This window comes from Hakea prostrata, chromosome 2, assembly GCF_041222555.1.
Source record: "Hakea prostrata isolate BN-2017 chromosome 2, UWA_Hpros_2, whole genome shotgun sequence".
Lineage (NCBI taxonomy): Eukaryota > Viridiplantae > Streptophyta > Magnoliopsida > Proteales > Proteaceae > Hakea > Hakea prostrata.
Window position 1 is genome coordinate 8,657,307 of NC_142601.1, and position 18,843 is coordinate 8,676,149.

The 18,843-nt window shown below is 38.2% G+C and overlaps 3 protein-coding genes across 3 annotated transcripts; 2 read left to right on the forward strand and 1 right to left on the reverse strand.

Annotated features, from left to right (window-relative positions):
- Positions 1-978: 978 nt before the first annotated feature.
- On the reverse strand, positions 979-2,707 carry TET3 (tetraspanin3). Its single transcript, XM_089142820.1, has 2 exons — positions 2,113-2,707; positions 979-1,433 (listed from the first exon to the last, which is right to left on the reverse strand). The coding sequence occupies exons 1-2, from the start codon at positions 2,623-2,625 to the stop codon at positions 1,089-1,091; spliced, it is 858 nt and encodes a 285-aa protein (XP_088998946.1). The 5' UTR covers positions 2,626-2,707; the 3' UTR covers positions 979-1,088.
- Positions 2,708-9,356: 6,649 nt separating this feature from the next.
- LOC149023620 (salt stress-induced hydrophobic peptide ESI3-like) lies at positions 9,357-9,692 on the forward strand. The gene is made up of 2 exons (XM_089142821.1): positions 9,357-9,437; positions 9,599-9,692. The coding sequence occupies exons 1-2, from the start codon at positions 9,357-9,359 to the stop codon at positions 9,680-9,682; spliced, it is 165 nt and encodes a 54-aa protein (XP_088998947.1). The 3' UTR covers positions 9,683-9,692.
- Positions 9,693-12,297: 2,605 nt separating this feature from the next.
- Positions 12,298-18,030, forward strand: LOC149023621 (interactor of constitutive active ROPs 3-like). Its single transcript, XM_089144167.1, has 5 exons — positions 12,298-12,542; positions 13,739-13,838; positions 15,183-15,363; positions 15,910-17,577; positions 17,655-18,030. Exons 2-4 carry the CDS (start codon positions 13,819-13,821, stop codon positions 17,566-17,568), a joined length of 1,860 nt encoding a protein of 619 aa, XP_089000293.1. The 5' UTR covers positions 12,298-12,542; positions 13,739-13,818; the 3' UTR covers positions 17,569-17,577; positions 17,655-18,030.
- Positions 18,031-18,843: the final 813 nt, after the last annotated feature.

An 18,843-nucleotide genomic window follows, 5' to 3' on the forward strand; every position in this document is an offset into this window, starting at 1 on the left:
CTTACTTAGAAATCAGAATACATCCGTAAGAGATTCTTGGTACCAAAGAACTTGTACAAACGTTACTCCTTACACCAAATCAATCGGCCATTGAAGAATTTTTGGACATATAAACTTAATATTAAGGGAGATTTAAGGGATTATTAATTAAATTCAATTAATCTATAAATATATATATATAAGGTAATTATATACATGATGTCCTTAAAAGAGAGAATTAATTAATATTAATTAATTTCAAGTCTATTAAATGATGAAATTATAATTTTGGATATAATTTAGTTACATCCATTCATTAAATTGATGAATAAAGGCTTTGAAGGAAGATAAATATAATGTACATAGGAAGGTAATTATGACATCTTTAAAAAGAGATGTAACTATTATTAATTAATTTCATATCTATTAAATGATAAATTTACAATTTTAGATATACTTTAGTCACATCTACTGAGTCATAAATAAAGGCTTTCATTGGGTCTTTTGACCCGTCTATGTACCAAAATAAATAAATAAAATAAAGGCTTTCAAGTTTTACCCCAAAAAAAACAGTATGTACTTGTTTAACCAAGATATTGTGACCCTCTAATAGTCCAGGTAGATATTGTGTGATGAAAAATGTAGGCTAGGCTAACCAAGAGATTCTGATTTCGAACCAACCCGATATTTGGTCTAACCGATACCATTATGTATCACCGATAACACCAATACGATACCAAGATTTGAAATTGTGCAACAAGAGAAGCATTGGGGGCTCAAACAAAAACTTAAGACCTGATTATTAAGAAAAGACCGATTTACCAAAAAAAAAAAAAAAAAAAAAAAAATGATTAAGAAAAGACCCACGAAACCCGAAACCTGAAATTTCCCATTCCCCACGCATATGGTTGTGGGACCGGAGACAAAGCTCCTCCTTCCAAGGAAGCATGCAAGCATTGATGGGATAACCACATGACATAGACTACTTTCTTCAGTTCCTGGTTCCTCTTTTTTCGATAATTAATTAATTAATATTACACATATTTAAAAAAAAAAACAAAAAAACAAAAGAAAGAAAGGTTTCTTTTTGGACAGAAATTTGAAATTCCTCAAAAGTGGAGCGTACTGGGTTGGGCCTTTGTCATCCGGGCTGACCCGTAAGGCTCATCATTATCCATCCTCTTGTTGTTCTTGTAAGCAGCATAAGCAATCACATAGACGATGACAAGAAGGATTAGAACCACTATGTTGATCACCGAAACCTTCCTCCAGCTCTTCTTCAGGCTCGCCAAAACCCCTGCTTTGCATGAATCGCAGTAGTAACAGAGCTGGGTCTGGTCGTTGCTCCATTTTAAACAATCCGGGTCGCTACTCACCAACCCGCCTCCCTGGTTCCACACCGTCTCGTTCACGTACACGTACCCACACTCCGTTGGAGGCTTGCAACAACCGGACTACAAAAAACCAACACATACACAAACGACAATTCAAAAAGACTCATAACCCCCTTTCTACTAACTTGTCATTCTGATAATCATTGAGGGCACTTTGTCATTTCAACAAGTTCATAGATAATTACAAAATAAAATGACTCTAATCTTGCCGTGCTTCCCTCATATTTTTCACCAATGGAAATCATCACATATCTAAATATCATGTCTCCATCAGAAAAGATATATGTATTCTCTGATACATCTTGGCACCTAGTTGATATCACTAACAAAATAAATCAGAGGTGAACTCGAACGTGTATCCATAGAGCCCAAATCTAATATATGGTGGAACGGTGTCACGCTAGCATTGACCTCTACGGTGACGAGCAGTGGATCGAAACTCATACAACTTCTCTGATTTATCTACTAATCTACTTAATTTACATGAAAGTAAGAGAAAGTTTAGATCGATGATTAACACGAAAACAGAAAGAAAAAGGCATTTAATCAAGAATTTAAATGATCTTAGCTCTTAATTCTTTTTAAACTACTTTAAAGTTAGATCGATTTTGAAAACGAAACTAAAAGTTGGAGGAGATGGAGGCGGTGGTGACTGGTTATGGCCATGGAAGTGGTGATTGAGAGAGAGAGAAGAAAAAAAAACGAGTTGTTAAAGCAACATGAGTGAGGTAATACTTACTTGGATGGAAGTGAGCTTTCTGTAATAGAACATATCAACAGTTTCAGGAACTCCATTAATCTCCACGCCCATGTTAGCACAGACATGGGAATCTCTAATACAGGAGCTGATCTTGTACCAGTAACTGTCTTGGGAGACACGATCTTTGAGCCAACCAGAGTAGTCGGAAAGGTAGTAGTCAAGATAAGATCGATTCATGACTGATCGGCCGGAACCTTTATCGGTGACGCCGTAGGCGAAGATGATGAAACCGATGAGAGCGGCAACGATGAAGAACATGGCGAAAAGGTAGAACTGCAGAAGGGCAGTATTACGGTAACAAGCGCCGGCGAAGCCAGCCAGAGACACCACCATGAGTGAGATGCCGATGATGATGAGAGGCCATTGAAGGAATCTCATGCAATCTGTGGTGTTGGCTTTGCTGCTCAGCCATATCCCTCCTCCAAGTATTGGAATCGACAGCACAAAGGTCAAGAAGTTTATCAGTCCGATCAAGCCATTGCTGAACCTCATCTCTCTCTTTTTCTTTGCTTCACTCTCTAGCTTTTCCCTCTCTCTCTCTTCTCTTTGAGATATTTGTTTTCTCCTTTCTTTTTTGGGGGTGGTGGAGGAGACTCTATAATTATTATATGACCTGAGCACATGATGGGTTCCATTTATTATCATTTTTTTGAATGTTTCGGTGGACTGAGTCATTGTTCAGTCTTAGTAACCGGTATCCGATACGATATCAAATGTCCATGCGTCATTTTGTACCCGATTTATCCTTAATTTCGTGATGTTCGTGCACAATGATATCGATCAACACGTTTTAAGTCAGTCCGAGTAGGGCCCGGTTCATTTTTGGCTAGCCCTAGTCTGGGTATCTCTGAGTGGACCATTGGGCTAACCAGCATACATATCCCTAATCAGTCATGAAGGCCCCGAACAAATTAAGCACAAGAACCTTCATTCATGCGTTGACAACCATGGCACCGATTGACAAGTTTGAGTCAGGAAATATGGATGTACACTAAGAAAATGCATACTTGTGTTGTTCTTCTTCATTCGTAGTTGTGCATCCATATACCAATAAATTTAACGACAGCACCACAAAAATTAATATAACATTAAATAGTGATATCAATGAAGTCGGAAACCGCTACATATCATCCGAGTTTATCGGTGGTTTTCTTTATTAATAATGGTGGGGAAAGGCCATGGGTGAAGTGTTTCGAGTTTACAAGTAAGAAATTACCAACGTATCTTTCTCCGAAAGCATGGAGCGCACGTGCTTCACTTTTTATTGGATGAATGTGGAAGGCATCTAATTTTGTATTATGACCGTTGGATCCGGATCTGTAGTGGAATAAAAGGCAAGAAAGAACATGCGAATCGGTGGCGTGTCGGGAAAACAGAGGACTGGCCCCACCAATCCCAGCCTCATGAGGTACAGAAAATTAAGGGTCAACAGGGATGAAGTAGTCTGATTTGTACACGTGGCTTATGGTTAGTGGTCCATAGCCTCTGACGTAGAGGAAAACCAAACCGGACCGGCGGTCTTCGATGCGTAACCGACCAAATGTCACGTGGGTCAGTGCATGCTGACCGTTAACGGCGGTCTCTGATACGTAACCGACCAAACGGTAACTTCTGGATATTTGTGAAACAGAAAAGAAAACAAAACCACCTGGAGAAAATGGGTAGGAGAGAATCGATAGATGAATATCATCTACTCTACCCATCGTTTTTCTAAGCTATAAGTAAGGGAGCGGGGGTGGAATTTAAATATACTATGCCACGTGTCCAACATTTATGAAACAGATAAGGACTGCCAAGTGTCAAATCACTACTGATAACCTCTTTGACTGGGTTACATATTTACCTGAGAAGTGAGAACATTTTAGTGGAAAACAACACGTACACGATCCCCGTGAAATCGGGAAATTCGCAACTGCTCTGATCGATTGAGGATAACAAGATATATTTGAGAGGTGGGACCCAGGTGCACTAGACATTCTTGATTCTTCATTATCTGCTCGTTCTTACTTTGGACTGTCGGTTGCAAAAGCTAATAGGAAAGCGAGCAGAAGAAGAATCAACACAAGGGAATGCAAGGAAATTCGAAAAAGAAAATTGGAAAGATTTGATGGATTCGTCTTTCTAAAAATGAATTTTAAAAGGTATCCAACTATTCATGGATCGGAGTGTTTCAAGATTTGGATTTGGATTGGTCTGAACTTCTAATTTGTTCTTATTGATTCTCACTGCACTTTTTAGGGGTGTAGAATATCCTGGTCCACGGGTTCCTGGTCTTGGGGAATCGACTGTTTTTTTTTCTCTCCCCTTCTAATGAAGGATAGAGGTTAGGCTTGTTTTACAATACATCTAGGAGGGAACCATCTCTATTCTCTAGTACTAGTAAAGAAAAATCTTTGTTTATACCAGTTATGTGCAAGGCATTGAGTCTGGGTCCAACTAGAAATCAAGCTGGCTAAAGCAAGCCAAATTGGGGGCTCAATCTTGAGAAGCATCATCTAAGACTTACGCCAAGGCTCTCGTCTAGACCATGGCTGGGGAAACCCAATGGTTCAACCTCGATCCATGCCCGTCAATGATGGAGGTTTGACCCTAGTCTCCAAAGAGAGCATAATAATTATCTGCACGAGGGGGCTCGACCCTTGGATTCGAGATAGGAGAAGGTTGGAAACATTTCATACCTCGAGGACTAACTTCCGTACCTGCTTGGAGATACTTTGACCATACCCACATCTATCTAGGACATTGTCCTTGTAGAATTGTTAGTGAATAGATCAATAGATGTAATGTTAGCCTCCACTGCCATTCCAATGCCAAGGGTGGACTTGCTAGAATGGTCATATCTCTACTAGCCACATATCAACTTTGGTGGAGATTAGTTTGCTACGAAGAGTTAAGTTCAACAATAAGTACACCTCACCTATTACTGTTTATGGTAATACTCAGTCACTCACACTCTAATCATTAAGCTTTTTGGCTCGAATATACTAAGCACTAAAGCACCTGACTTTGAGATAATATTGTTCACAAATCTAACTTGACTTTCAAGGACAGCTGATCAACCACAGAATCAAACCACCTTCACTTTTCCCTTGTGAATAGATAGCATAATCAATTTAGTAGGAATGTAGGATTGACAACGATTGTATCGAAGGAGTTAAATTTAGGCGCAACACCCTCTAAATATAGACTAGTAAGATTATTTTGGGAATATTAATTTGCAAATTGAAAATTTTGAAGAAAGAGTTGTCCCAATTGCAAGGTCTTAGCTCGTGAGCTTGAATGCCTTCTTAGTTGTGAGGAAACCCTTTGGAGTAGAGGTGTCAATTTGTAACTCGAACCGTTAAAATCGAACCGCACTGACCCGTTATAGCCTTAACTGGCCCAAACCGAACCTTAATGAGTTGTGTTTGGGCTAAGGGTGGTGGAGCCCTCACCAACCCCTCCGAAATCGAACCGTAACCCGTTATAGCCAGTTTTACAACCCGTTTTGTAATTTTACATTAAATAATATTTGAATATTATATTACCACTAAGTAGTTGATATAGACAATTAAAAAAATTATGCATGAATTCAAAGATCAAATAGACATTCAACTACTTAATATCTAGGTTCTTGATTTCTATAGGATGGGTGGATTATTTTAATAGAAATTGACGAATAGTGACTTTGCTTTTTATATAATTTTGACTTTTGTTGTAAGATGTTCAATTATTTCTTTTTCTTTTTTTATTGCACACCATAACCCGTTAGTCAACCCGAATCTAAACCGTTAGCTAGCCCGAACCAAAACCACACAAAATCGAAACTGGCCCGAAACCGTTATTTTGCTAATGGGCCGTGTTTGGGCTAGCTGTTTTTCAGCCTAAAACCGCCCCAAACCACACCGTTGACACCCCTACTTTGGAGACATGAATCTTGAGTTGACTGGCTTCAAGAGGGCGAGAGAAATACTTCATTCTTTCATGCTAACACGGTGGGTAGGAGAAGGCACAATAAGGTCTTTATAATCAAGAATGAAGAAGGTGGGTGGTGTTCTAAGGAGGGGGAGATTTATGACCTATTTGAAGCATACTACCAAACCTCATTCATTTTTAGAGAAAGTGGAGGATACAAATTTGAAGCTAGTGATTCAAGGAATTCAACAAAAAATTACAACAGAGCAAAATGCTATGCTCTTGGCTCCCCCATCTCTAGAAGAGGTTGAAGAAGCATTATTTTTCACGGCAACCACTAAAAAGCCCTGAAGTTGATGGTTCTTCCCCCCCCCCCCCCCCTCCCTCATAATTTTTTTCCAGAAGTTTTGGAGTCTAACCTAGGAGGAATTATTTCAATTTGTTTGCAAATTTTTCTCATCAGGTTTCCTCCCTAAAGGCACAAATGACAATCTAATTTGCCTAATCCTCAAAATGGATAGTCCATAACTAGTTGAAGATTTCAAACCAATCAATGACTCCATACATGGCTTCCTGACATTGTCCCTCCACCTCAATCGGCCTTTATGAAAGGTCCTCTTATTTCAAACAACATTTTTATGGCACATGAAGATTTACACTTTCAAGAGTAAGAAAGAAAAGAAATCATTTTTTTTTTTTGGAAAGGCAAGAAATCATTATTGACACTCAAACTTGACATAAAGAGGAATTATGGCAAAGTTGAATGGAGGTAAGACATTACCAAAAATAAAAAAATTTCATGTGGAGGGCATACGATAAATGTTTAGCCACATGAACTAACTTAAAAACTCAGAGAAGATTGTTATGGAAGCCCTATGTGGTGAGTATGGTCAGGAAGCGGAAACATTTCCACATGTGCTTCTCCATTGTCAGTTCACAAAAAGAGTTGGTTTGGATCCTCTTTATCAGGGAGAGTTTCTAATGACTGTTGCAACTCTTTGACGAAATGGATTACAATGTGGAAGGAATTTGGTAAATTGGGAATCCAAAGAAGTAGAAAATTTAAAATGCTTAAGTTCCTTTGTGGCGTGATGTTTATTGAAAGCCCGAAATGATTGGATTGTGGGAGAAGGAAGGTGGGAACCACTACAGGTTATTAATATGGTTGTTAGTGCTGCTGCAGAATTTTTGGAAAGTCAGAAGGTATGCAGATCGTCCTTATTGCTGACAAAGGGAAGAAATGAAGAAGTGCAGCAAGTCTAGGTACCCCCTTCCACACAAGTTTGTGAAGATTAACACAGATGCTTCATGGATTGCAAAAACCAAAAAGGGTGGCATTGTGATCATTATCAGAGATGCAAATAGTAATCCTTTGGGAGCTTCATTGTCACCTGGGCATTATAACTTAGTAGAAGAGGGCGAAATTTTGTCTTTCAAATCAAAATTATTAGAGGCGATTGTGAGTGGCTATGATTAAATCTATCCTCACTAAAACTGATTGTAGGTAATTAATCAAGTATGTAAAGGGGGAAATGCAACGTCAAGGAGTATAGAGCCACTGATCTAGAATTTCCTTTAATTATCTTTTTAATAATTTTTGGCTTTGCTTTCCTTCTTATATTCTTAGGAGTTCTAGTGTAATAACAAATCTCTTAGCCAGGAAGACCATTTTGGTTTCGAGCTAAAAGAATTATTGCTTTATTGTAAATCTATTTAAAATTTAATTAATATTATTTTATATTTTTATATAAATATATGTTTTAATCGTGTCTTTTATTCTATGGTTTTTATAACGGAAACTTTAGTCTTACATCGGGCTTAGAGGAGATGATTATCTTGTTTATATATAGTAATTACCTATGTAATATTACATTGGGGTTAAGGATCGAACCATGCGAACCAAGCCTATACCCTATTGTGACCCAGCCATGGTTATATTGATATATATATTAATATTAATAATTTTATATGACTTGGGACTTGGGTAATAGACCTTGATTCGGAAGACACATTTTGTCATGGGCCCTAATCCGAAAAGCCCACTAGGGTGAAAACATGGAGATACCATTAGAGAGTCACTTTCCTTTAAGAAGGTCAGTTGGATAGGTACCTTCTTATAAGGAGTTGAGCTGAATATGTACCCTCACAAAGAGAGGTGACCTTATCCTTTTAAGTGTTCGTGGAGAATCCTTAACAAGTTTTCAACAAGTGTTGGAAAATAATGATATCATGGGCAATCATATAAGGCAAATGAAGACATACAATTATAAGAATGAAAACTTATCTTATTTTGAATAGCATGAATAATCTTCTTGTTGAAAGCATCGTTGTATACATCCATCTAATGATGCACGAAAAGTAATGGAGTTGAAACATGCCAATAGTGATCGGCACTTTCTTTAAGGTATTTAAATGCCCTAAATAGAGCACACGGGTCAAGAATGCGTTTTCACCCCCAAGATCAGTCAACCCCATCATCACAAACGGTGCACTCTGTAATTGATGGACTAAGGGATCCGTAAAGCTATATTCACCAATTCGTTTTCTATGAAACAATTTATAGAAACCAATGCTTTTAAAAAGTTGTTCGCACCACCGAAAAACAAACCCCTCTCACCTTTATATAGGAGAGTAAGAGATACTATCAAAGGTTGTCTCTAAAGGATGCATCTCTTCCCTTAAAGCATTTCTCTTACCCATCAAAGTAGCTTTCCAAAAGAGACACCTATTGGTCATTTAAGTATCTTTTAAAAAAAAAACCCAAACTTTAAAAAATTACATTTTTTGAAATTTCCAATAAAATTATGAAAATTTTCAGTCCGTGGTTGGTAGAACTTTGTTCACCCTTTTTTTCACCTTCTCCTCCCGCTTGCTATGAATAGAAGTAATGAGGTTGTTGAGGATGTGGACATAGGTGGTGAAGTATATATAGAGAGAGAGAGAATTGGGACAACCAACAGTCATGATCAAAAGTGTTTATAATCCATTAAGCCCAAATTAACCCGACCGGGCATTTGGCGACATCTTTGCATGCCACTACTTCTATAAGAAGAATGGCATACACGTGTCGGCAACGTGGCATAAAGATTCTCAACAAGTGACATGTGTCCCTTACTTCGCTCAATTCCACTTAACCGTTTCTTCTAGTAAACTTCCTAACTATCCGTCGTTGAGGCCCATTTGCTTCACTCTCCTTCGCGTCGTCCTTGATCATCATCAACTGTCTCTAATTTCATCAGAAGAAGACGAAGAACGAAGAACGAAGGAAGAAAGAAGAAAGAAGAAAGAAGAAGAAAGAAGAAAGAATCGTATCTATCAAATCATTCGTAATGGGTTCAGAGACATTTCTTGAAGTGGTACTCGCCATTCTCCTTCCGCCTGTTGGGGTTTTCCTTCGATATGGTTGTGGGGTAAGTAATAAGTCAATCAAAATTCCAGTTTGATTTTCTTTCTTCTTTCTTTCTCTCTTTCAATTTGGATTTGAATTAGAATAAATGGTGGGGTTTTTCATGCATGGTTGTTGAAGATGAAGAAAAGAATTTGAAAGTGGAAAATTTGATTTGAGTTGCAGGTTGAATTCTGGATCGATTTGTTGCTGACGGTATTGGGTTACATCCCTGGAATTATATATGCCATCTACGTACTGGTTGGATAGGATTGGGTGGGTCTTCATGCATGCATGCATGTTAAGATCGATGGCCCAGAAATCCATTTTTCTTTAATTCATATCTCTCTCTCTGTTGCAGTTGTTCTCCCTATCTCTTAGAAGTTAATTATCACATGTTCTGTTTCTGTTTTTCAATAACTGGTTAGAAGAAGAAGAAGAAGAAGAAGAAGAAGAAAAGGAACTATTGGAATTGTGATAGATTTTTAAAGCATTTGCAGGAATTAACATGGATCAGCATTAGTCTGAACTAAAAATCGATCGATCGATCGATTTATTAGTCAAATCTGCTTGTTTATTATTTATTAAGGTGCGTGAATGGATCGACATTAATGGAAATCAAGGATTCCTGATTTTCCTTTGAATTTCATTTTGATTTATGGGATTATGTCCCTAGGGATCGAGAAATAGTGAATCGAAACAATTGAATTTCCAAACTCAAATTTGATTTGATTTGATTTATTTCTGATTCCTGATGAACATAACGGGCAAAGGTTTGTCACGGGAGTGTATATAATTGGATGGATGTGTGCATGGTTTGATTTCATAATAAAACCAAGTAAAGATCTTCGATCGGTCTCCATCCATTCGAAACTGACAAATCCCAAAGCAAGTGGGCTTCGGGGCTTAATTTCCACTGGAAGGCCCACCACACCAAGCAACTCATAAATGCAAATGTCTCCCATGTGCACAAGAGAGAGATAAACGAAACGAACAGCACTTGCACTCTTACTTGGATAACATCAATTATCTCCCCTTTAGTTAAATTCAGTTTCTTTAGGGGTATTTTGGGATTTTAATAATAAAATTAATTGAACTTGAATTTGATTTTAATTGAGGGTAATTTAGGGTTTAAACTAAGCATGTGTTTTGAGTTAAAACAAAGTGTAGCTGAGGGGATTTTAGAAAAATATTTAATGGTAAATGTTGAATTAATTAAAAAAATTAACAAAGGGAGGTGTTTGATACATTGTGAAGGGAGATACGTGTGCACGAGGGGATAAGTGCATGTCAAATAAGCGAGGGGTACAAATATTTTTTTCTAAAAAAGTAATGAAAATAAAAAGAATCCAAATGAAGAGTAAAAGAACCTAAGATTTAGGAGTGAAGAAAAAGAAAACAGAGAAACAATAAAGCATTGAAAGATAGGTAGTTTACTTTTCTATCAATTTGCATTTGAATCTCAAAAAGGATGCAATAGTGGCCCCCTTGGGCAGCTAGGGCTAGGCAATGTTTGGATTTTTGAGTTCGACTTATGCAAGCATTAATTTTGTGAACTATCAACACAAGCATTGATCCCATTAGCGTAGTCTCACTGGAGGCCTATTATAATCTATAGAAGTTGGTAGTGGCCCCATGCCCAAGTCGAACCGAGGCCTACTTAACCAGAAGGGAGTCCCATGCTTAGGTCGAAGAGCAAACTGTCCAATATGAGAAACAGAGCAGAAGAAATTCAAACCTGAGACATGTGGGCTACCAAACCACTTGGGAGTGAGCTTGTGATCACTAAATCACCGCCTTCGGTTGTGCATTTGAATTTTAAATGATTTGTGTAAAAATGCAAAGAATGAGTTGTATACCTAACATCCATAGTAGACAAAAGTCTATCATGGATTTTGACAGTTTTTCTCCTTTTAAAAATAAAATTATAATTTAAAATAGATACCAAACATATTTAAAAAATGAGAATGAAAATTGATGCCAAGAAAGCCTTGAGTAACCAAACAATTAACTTTAATCAATTATGACTCAACGGATTCTAGTTCCACGAATTTGAAATCAACGCAAGTACGGATAGCATTAAGTAATCAAACCCAGTATGAAGTTTTCTTGTCACGTAGGATTATATGAAATGACAAAGGATCCATCAAAATTCAACTGATAGATGATATGAACGAATTCAAAACTTTTATCTTTGATTCTCCTTCCACCATATTTGGAGAAGATTCACCTCTAAATGCTAACAAGATGAACTTCCTTTGGACATAAGATGTCAAGATTAGAAAAAACCAATCCTAGTAAAAACTAGCTCTTTTCTTTTCTTTCTCTTTTTTTTTTTCCCAATAAGAGATTTTCCCCCTACAAGTTAGTTATGGTTGGAATGGAAGGTTGGAGTATAGTGAATGGTAGCTCCAGTTGCAGAAGGTACATACATGTTAGTTGTCTTCAGTAGTTATGGTTGAGGATCTGGTCCCCATTGTATTGACATGATTCCCATGATATTTATTCATTCTCATAAGGAACTCCTCATAAGGAACTCCTCTGCAACAAGCATTTAATGCAGGAACAAACCCCACCTTATTCAAATCTCGATTCCTTGTTCTAAAATCCTGAATTCTGTATTGAATTTTCTTCAAAGTTTCTTACATGGGAGCAACTGAAGCATCACAACTCGGCCGATCCATAGATGCTCCAAAAAGAGGTGTTAGATCTTATCCGATTTTTAATTACGTGGAGAGTGGGAAACAACGGATCAAATATCGATGGCTTATTATTCTTCGACTGATTTCATCTCGACCGTTGGTTTGAAAATTTTCAATTTTTGAAGCCTTGAGATTGGACAAAACTAGTTTGAGACATTTCATTGGTTCTCTGACTCTGACTAGATAAAAACGACAAACTCATAAGTCACACACTCACGTTATAGAGTGGAGTCTTAGAGGAGTAGGAAACCACTTCGGGAACTGAACCAGACTAGGAGGAGCAGATGAAGAAGACGATGTGAAAGAAATGCTACTTTTGAATCGCATCAAATGCCATTGTTTGTATCCGAGAAATTAGGGTTTTAACTCTCATAAACAACGGGGAGGTGTTAGCTAGCTCCTTCTCCAACATCTCAGATCTCTTGCTGGTAATTCTTGGACTGTAGCATTGTAGTCATTGATGGTCCTTTTGATCTAATACTGTTTGAAGAAGTTGTCTTATATGGGTTCTTTCTGGTTTTTAGTGCTGCGTATGTTTTTTCATGGTTTCTTTGTTCTGAGTTGAATGCTGCTCTTTCCTTCATCTGTTACACTTTTCTCCCTCATTCTTCTTTCGTTTTTTGTTGTTCCTGGGTTCTGAGTTTAGTGCTTCTCTTTCCTTTTGGTTGTGTGGATAGTTTAGGGCCTTTATACTTTTTCCTTTTGAAAACATGGGTTTTGTACAGAAAGTTATCCATGATAATGTGGTGCTTTATTTGAGTCTGAACTTTGAGCTGCAGGTTTTGAAGCTCTACCATGGGATGATGAGAAGGGTTAAGTCTCTAGTTTCTTTTCTGAAGTTTCTCCCATTTGATGGGTGCCTCTGCTGTACCTCATACTTTGCTTTTCTTATTCTTCGAGCTGCTTTCTTGCCGCGCTTCTGCCCTCATTTTATTCTGTACATTCTCTGTTGTCTGCTGTTTTTTCGCTTGTGGATTATCCTCTGTTCTTCAGTCTCCCCCTTTTTTCAATCTTTCGTTGTCTTCATCTTTCTTTTACCATCCCCCCAAGTGGGTGGGTGATTGTGGTAAAAGCGCCTGAGCTTGCCTTCAAAGTTTTTCATCAGTGGGTAGGTAAGCCCTCATGTCACGGCGTAAGGGGTGGATTGCAGACATGTCTCCATTACTTTTTTCGTCCAACTAGTCTATTTACGGAGATGCCCCAGTTATCCTGTTTACATCATGGGCTTGCTTTGATTTCTATGGTTCCATTCATGATATTCTTTGAGGGCCAGAGGCCTTCTTGGTTAATAATTATGGAGTGCAGCAGAAGAACTCAGTGGGTCAGAAAGGGTAAATATATATATATTTTTTCCTTCTGTCATGAAAGACAAATCATTCGAACTGAAATTTTTAACCAATACAAATTTGTATACATTTTAATTTCTGTTTTGGGTGTTCTTTGGATTGTAATTTGGTAGAAGTGGAGATAGTTTTAATGGAGTTTGTTGTGGTCTTCACATCGTCTTACGGAGTTACGGTGTAGGGTCATTGTCCTTCACCATTTGTTTTATTTTTATTTTATTTTTATGTGCATTGCTCCGGTTGCCCATCCTTAGCTCGTGACATATCTGTACTATTTGCAGGAACTGGTGGGTCAGAGAGCTACTGGGGAATAAATTTTCACTTCTCCCTTTTTCTCTTTCGCCAGAACGAGTGGTAAAATATGCAGACACCAAAAGCAAGGTAATTCACAGCAGCTGCCTCTGGTTTTTTCATTGTGACATCCTTATTAAACCCTTTCTGATCATTGGGTCACTTACTTTGCATCGTATGAGAAGTTCTTTATTGGAGGTAATTGGTGATTTTGCATGATTTAATGTGGATAATCATCTAGATGTTCATTAATGCCACAGCCGTCTTCTACTAGCTTTGGATTCTTCATCATTATCATAACTTTCCTCCAACCATCCTGAGTATGGTTGGATTCTTCTTCTTCCTCTTGTAGTCCAGAGGTTGGAAACCGTTTGTTGAACTGTAACTTGTTTTAAAGGGTTGATTTCTTGTCTTTCTTTCTTTTTTATTTTATTTATTTTTCCTTTATCTATTTCATAGCCTTTTGGTCTTTTTTTTTTTTTGGAGGGGGGGGGGAATTCAAGCTACATTACAAACCTGCTGACAATCAATGGCTGGCACTCTCAGTTATTCTAAGGCAGATGTTTTTTTTTTTGCTTATGTTTATGTATTTGCTTTGTGCTGTCCATTTCCTCTTAGAATGCAATTCTAAGATTCTTTTATAAATTTAGAATCTATTGGTGCCAGAAAAATAGATTGAGCATGGCATTTTCTGTGTTTTTTTTTTTCTGGTATTTGAATAAAGGATGTGTCTGTTTGCTGGAGTAAAGCAGTTGCCCTTAACTTAGATGTGTAATCCACTGTATGTCAATATTTATAGTTTTATGCAAAGTGCTAGTGGCACAATATTGTTGCTCAGTCATCTATACCAGAAGAGCATGAAAAGAAACAGAAGAAAGGAGGGGGGGGGTTGAGGAGATGAAATAAGTCATTGCTAGTCCTTCTAGCTGTTGTCCCCATACATGTAGTCAAACAAGAAGCATGGATAGGCTTCTATTTTTTGGTAAACAAGGATGGTAGGTTTCATCAAAGAATCAAGCTGCTGTAAGTTTGTACGTATTCATCCAAGATATCTTGTCAGAGGAAGCAACCTTCTTCTATGATGGAGTAAATATTCCCATATATTTATTCATGGATGAATCTATGCTCAACCTCGATATTGCCATTGCTGAATCAACAACTGAATGTGTTACACTGTATTACAAAAAACCCTACAGAGTAAGAAAAGAAGAAAACAATAGATGCTTGTATTTGAAGATTGATGTAGACACATAAATCAGTGGTTGCATCATCATGTTTTTGTCCTGCTATGTGTTTTCTTTTCTTTTCTTTTCTTTTCTTGGTATCCTAACATAGTCTTTTGCTTTGCTGCTAATGTATTGTGTTACATCTTTGAATTCTGGATTCTTTTGCACCTTTTAATGGTTATGAAAATTTCCTGGACAATGGTTGCAGAAGTTCATCTTCAGAAGTGCCACAAAGAACATCTCCAGGGACACCACGAGCTGCTCGTCAGCTCAAAACACCTGGATCAGAATCTGACTCAACTTCTACAAATCCTGTGATTAGGACACCAAAGGATAAAAGCCCAAGAGTCATTGATCGCAGGTCACCTAGAAGTCCAATATCAGGAGAGGTATTTATACTAAAGCTACAAATCCACATCCTTGTGAACTTGTATCTGGAGGAGGGTGAAAACTTAACTCTTGGTGTTATTGGAAGTGTTTGATCTGGTTCATCTCTCCACACCCCAAATTCTTGTGCTAAATTGTTAAGCTATGGTGGTTTAGATTGGCTGGGTTCTTTGTTACATGTTCTGAGCTATCTATGTGCCTGGCTATTCAACTTATCAGTCATCCATTTTCAACTATTTGTTCTTGACAAATACCAGGAAGATCTGGAATCAAAATTAAGTTCCTTATAATTGTTGAAGATTACATAGTCAATCAAGGTCTCAGCTTCTTGCAATTGTCTTTTCCTGTCATTTTAGTTAGAGTTATCTGAACTCATTAGGTCTCACATTTAGAGTTTCATATCAATTTTCTAATTTGTGTCATGTTTAGGTTTGATTTGATTTTTCATGTCATATCCTCTAATTGGGCTGTTTTAACTAGTTTAGCTTTCGCACTTCAGAGTTTGGAATGCTGACATTCAAGAGCTGTTTTTTCTCTGAAATCTCCAGAAGAAGCGACCCAGCAGAATCTCTGAGTTGGAGTCTCAAGTTGCTCAACTTCAGGAGGATCTAAAGAAAACAAAAGAACAGTTAACGGCATCTGAGTCATGCAAGGGACTTGCACAGCAGGAGGCTGAAGAGGCTAAGAAGCAACTCTTATCTGAGTCTGCAAAGCTCGAAGAGTCCCAGAAGCAGCTAGTGGAGCTCTCTGCTTCTGAGGAAGTGCGGGTCCAAGAGCTCCGTAAGGTCTCTCAAGACCGGGATCGGGCATGGCAGTCCGAACTCGAGGCTGTCCAAAAGCAGCAGTCGATGGACTCAGCTGCTGTGCTGTCTTCCATGAATGAAATCCATAGGCTGAAGGTCCAGCTGGAAATGGTTGCAGAGTCTGAGGCTACAAAGAATAAACAAGCCGAAACTGCAGAATACGAGTTTCAGAGATTAAAAGCAGAACTGGACAAAACCCTTTCCATTGTTGAGAACATGAAAATTCAGCTCAAGGATTCCAAAGATTCTGAAGCTGAGGCAAAGGCAATGGTCAGTGAGACTCTACTGCAATTGGAAACTGCCAAGACAACCATGGAGATGCTCCGATCAGATGCCTTTAAAGCCAAGGAGGCGTACAACAATGTTGTTTTGGAGTTGGAACAATCTAAAGCTCAGGTGAATTCACTTGAAGGGCTTGTGAGCAGACTTCAGGCAGATTTGATTAAAGCTAGCAGCAACCACACTGGAGATTCGCCAGGTGGTGTCAATTCTGCAGGCGAAACTCTGGAGCTTTCTGACTCAAATCAGCTCAGGTTAGAGCTAGGTTCTCTGAATGTTGAGATGGAACAACTAAAGGCTGCACTAGAAACAGCTGAGGCCAAGTACCAGGAAGGACAAATTCAGTGGACAATGCAGATTCAAAGTGCCAATGAACTAGTGGCAGAAATTAAGTCTCAGTCATGCCATAGAGAAGCTGAATTGGAGGCAGAACTAAAGAAAATCAAGGGTGATGTTGAAGACTTAAAGGCAAACCTGATGGACAAGGAAACTGAGTTACAGAGTATATTAGAGGAAAATGAGGGGCTGAATATGAGGATAAAACAGACAAAGCCAAGTCAGAGGGAGGATGAACTGGAAATGGAGTTATGGAACTTGAAGGCAGGTGTTTCTGATTTAAGGGCGAATTTGATGGACAAGGAAACAGAATTTCAGAGTATCATGGAGGAGAATGAGTTGCTTAAGTTAGAAATCAACAGAAGGGAAACAGAGAGGAGCAAAGTGAATGATGAAATTGTTGCTGAGGTGGAGACGGCAAGGGCTGCTGAACGAGAAGCTCTAATGAAACTTGGCTACATAACAGAGGAAGCAGATAAGAGTAGCAGAAGGGCTTCACGTGTGACTGAACAGCTGGAGGCATCACAAGTAGCAAACTCAGAGATGGAAGCGGAGCTGAGGAAGTTGAAGGTGCAATCAGACCAGTGGAGGAAGGCAGCTGAGGCTGCAGCTGCTGTTCTTTCGACGGGAAACAACGGGAAATTTATGGAGAGATCAGGGTCATTGGATGGTTATGTTACTGGGGGCATTGGTTCTCCCTATGCAGAAGACCCAGATGATATCTCACCAAAAAGGAAGAGCAATATGCTGAAGAAGATTGGAGTGTTGTGGAAGAAAGGCCAGAAATAAGCATATCATGTGAGAACTGTTAAAATTTTCTTCTATTGCTCTGGTTTTTCAATCCTTTGTTTGATGGTGTCTCTGTTATTTGACAGGCATTGAGCTGATGGGGGCTAAAACCTGTTCAGGGAGGTGAGGGGGCGCTTGTTAGGAAATCTTGGGGAAAATCTTTTGGGTCTTTGTATAGGATACAAGGAAATAGGACTTCTATTTCTCTTTTCCTGCTTGCTGCTTTAGGCAGTTGGATGGATGGATGACGTAAATACTGGATTTCTTTCTGTATGTCTGTCTGCAATCACTTGGAACAATTTGTTAACAGTACTTTCAAGGTAATGCATTGTAAGAGGATAGTGAATGCAGAATTTGCCTGAAACTTGAGCTGATCACCTAATTAACAAGCAGGGGAAGAATTCAACAATTTTGAAATGTGTTTATATAGGCATGCTTCTCTCTAATGCTGCTTTCAAGGTCTTGTGGTAGTCTGGTGATTTTTGATGTACATGGCTGTATCCTAAATTGAATTCACCATATGTGACCTTTTGGTGAACTGGAACTGGATCTTCTATACATCAAGGTAGAAGTCTGTGTTCTTTTCACATTTTCCATCTTATAATAAGGTTAGAATTCACGTATGAGGGTTGACAAGAAGAAATTAGAGGTGGGATCCATAGTAGATCTTACAAGTTTCCTTGTGAACACTTGGTGGAGAAGTATGAAGGGAGTATAGACTTTATAACTTAAAGAAAGCAAACCTCTACCTGATAAAAGATCCAGGCCCCAACTCTTATCTGGATACCTTAGATGCATTCAGGAGCATCCATTCTTGTGAAGCACTAGTTTGGGCCCGTCTAGTTATGGTGTTAACTTGCCAACCCATATTAAAAAAAAAAGAAAAAAAAAAAAGGATAATTACTGTTGTCCCTCAATACTATAGCTTAATTATTACTTTATTTCTTACATTTTTTGAAATTACTAATCTAACTTTAAACTTTATATGTAATTTCTGTTAACCCCTTACCGTTAAACTTCGTTAGTTAAGTGATTTTTTTTTTCGGTAGATTTTTTTTTTCTTTTCCGATTAGAGGTTTGTTAAGTGATGACATTGCAATTTTATTTATCTAACAATTTCAAAATAACCCTAAAGTTTTATTATATTTATTTATATTTTATTTTAAGTTGTTCTTTATGGAATATAACAATGCCGAGCTCCAGCTTTGCTTGCCTTCTTCACCGGCGCTCCTGGGTCTGGAACACAGGGGGTTGCTCCGAGAAATCCTTTCTCTC

Coding starts and splice junctions, on each gene's coding strand:
- LOC149023620 (XM_089142821.1), top strand. CDS start 9,357: ATGGGTTCAGAGACATTTCTTGAAGTGGTACTCGCCATTCTCCTTCCG. Junction 9,438..9,598: donor TCCTTCGATATGGTTGTGGG/GTAAGTAATAAG, acceptor TTTGAGTTGCAG/GTTGAATTCTGGATCGATTT.
- TET3 (XM_089142820.1), bottom strand. CDS start 2,625: ATGAGGTTCAGCAATGGCTTGATCGGACTGATAAACTTCTTGACCTTT. Junction 1,434..2,112: donor GAAAGCTCACTTCCATCCAA/GTAAGTATTACC, acceptor GGTTTTTTGTAG/TCCGGTTGTTGCAAGCCTCC.
- LOC149023621 (XM_089144167.1), top strand. CDS start 13,819: ATGCAGACACCAAAAGCAAG. Junction 13,839..15,182: donor ATGCAGACACCAAAAGCAAG/GTAATTCACAGC, acceptor CAATGGTTGCAG/AAGTTCATCTTCAGAAGTGC. Junction 15,364..15,909: donor GAAGTCCAATATCAGGAGAG/GTATTTATACTA, acceptor TGAAATCTCCAG/AAGAAGCGACCCAGCAGAAT.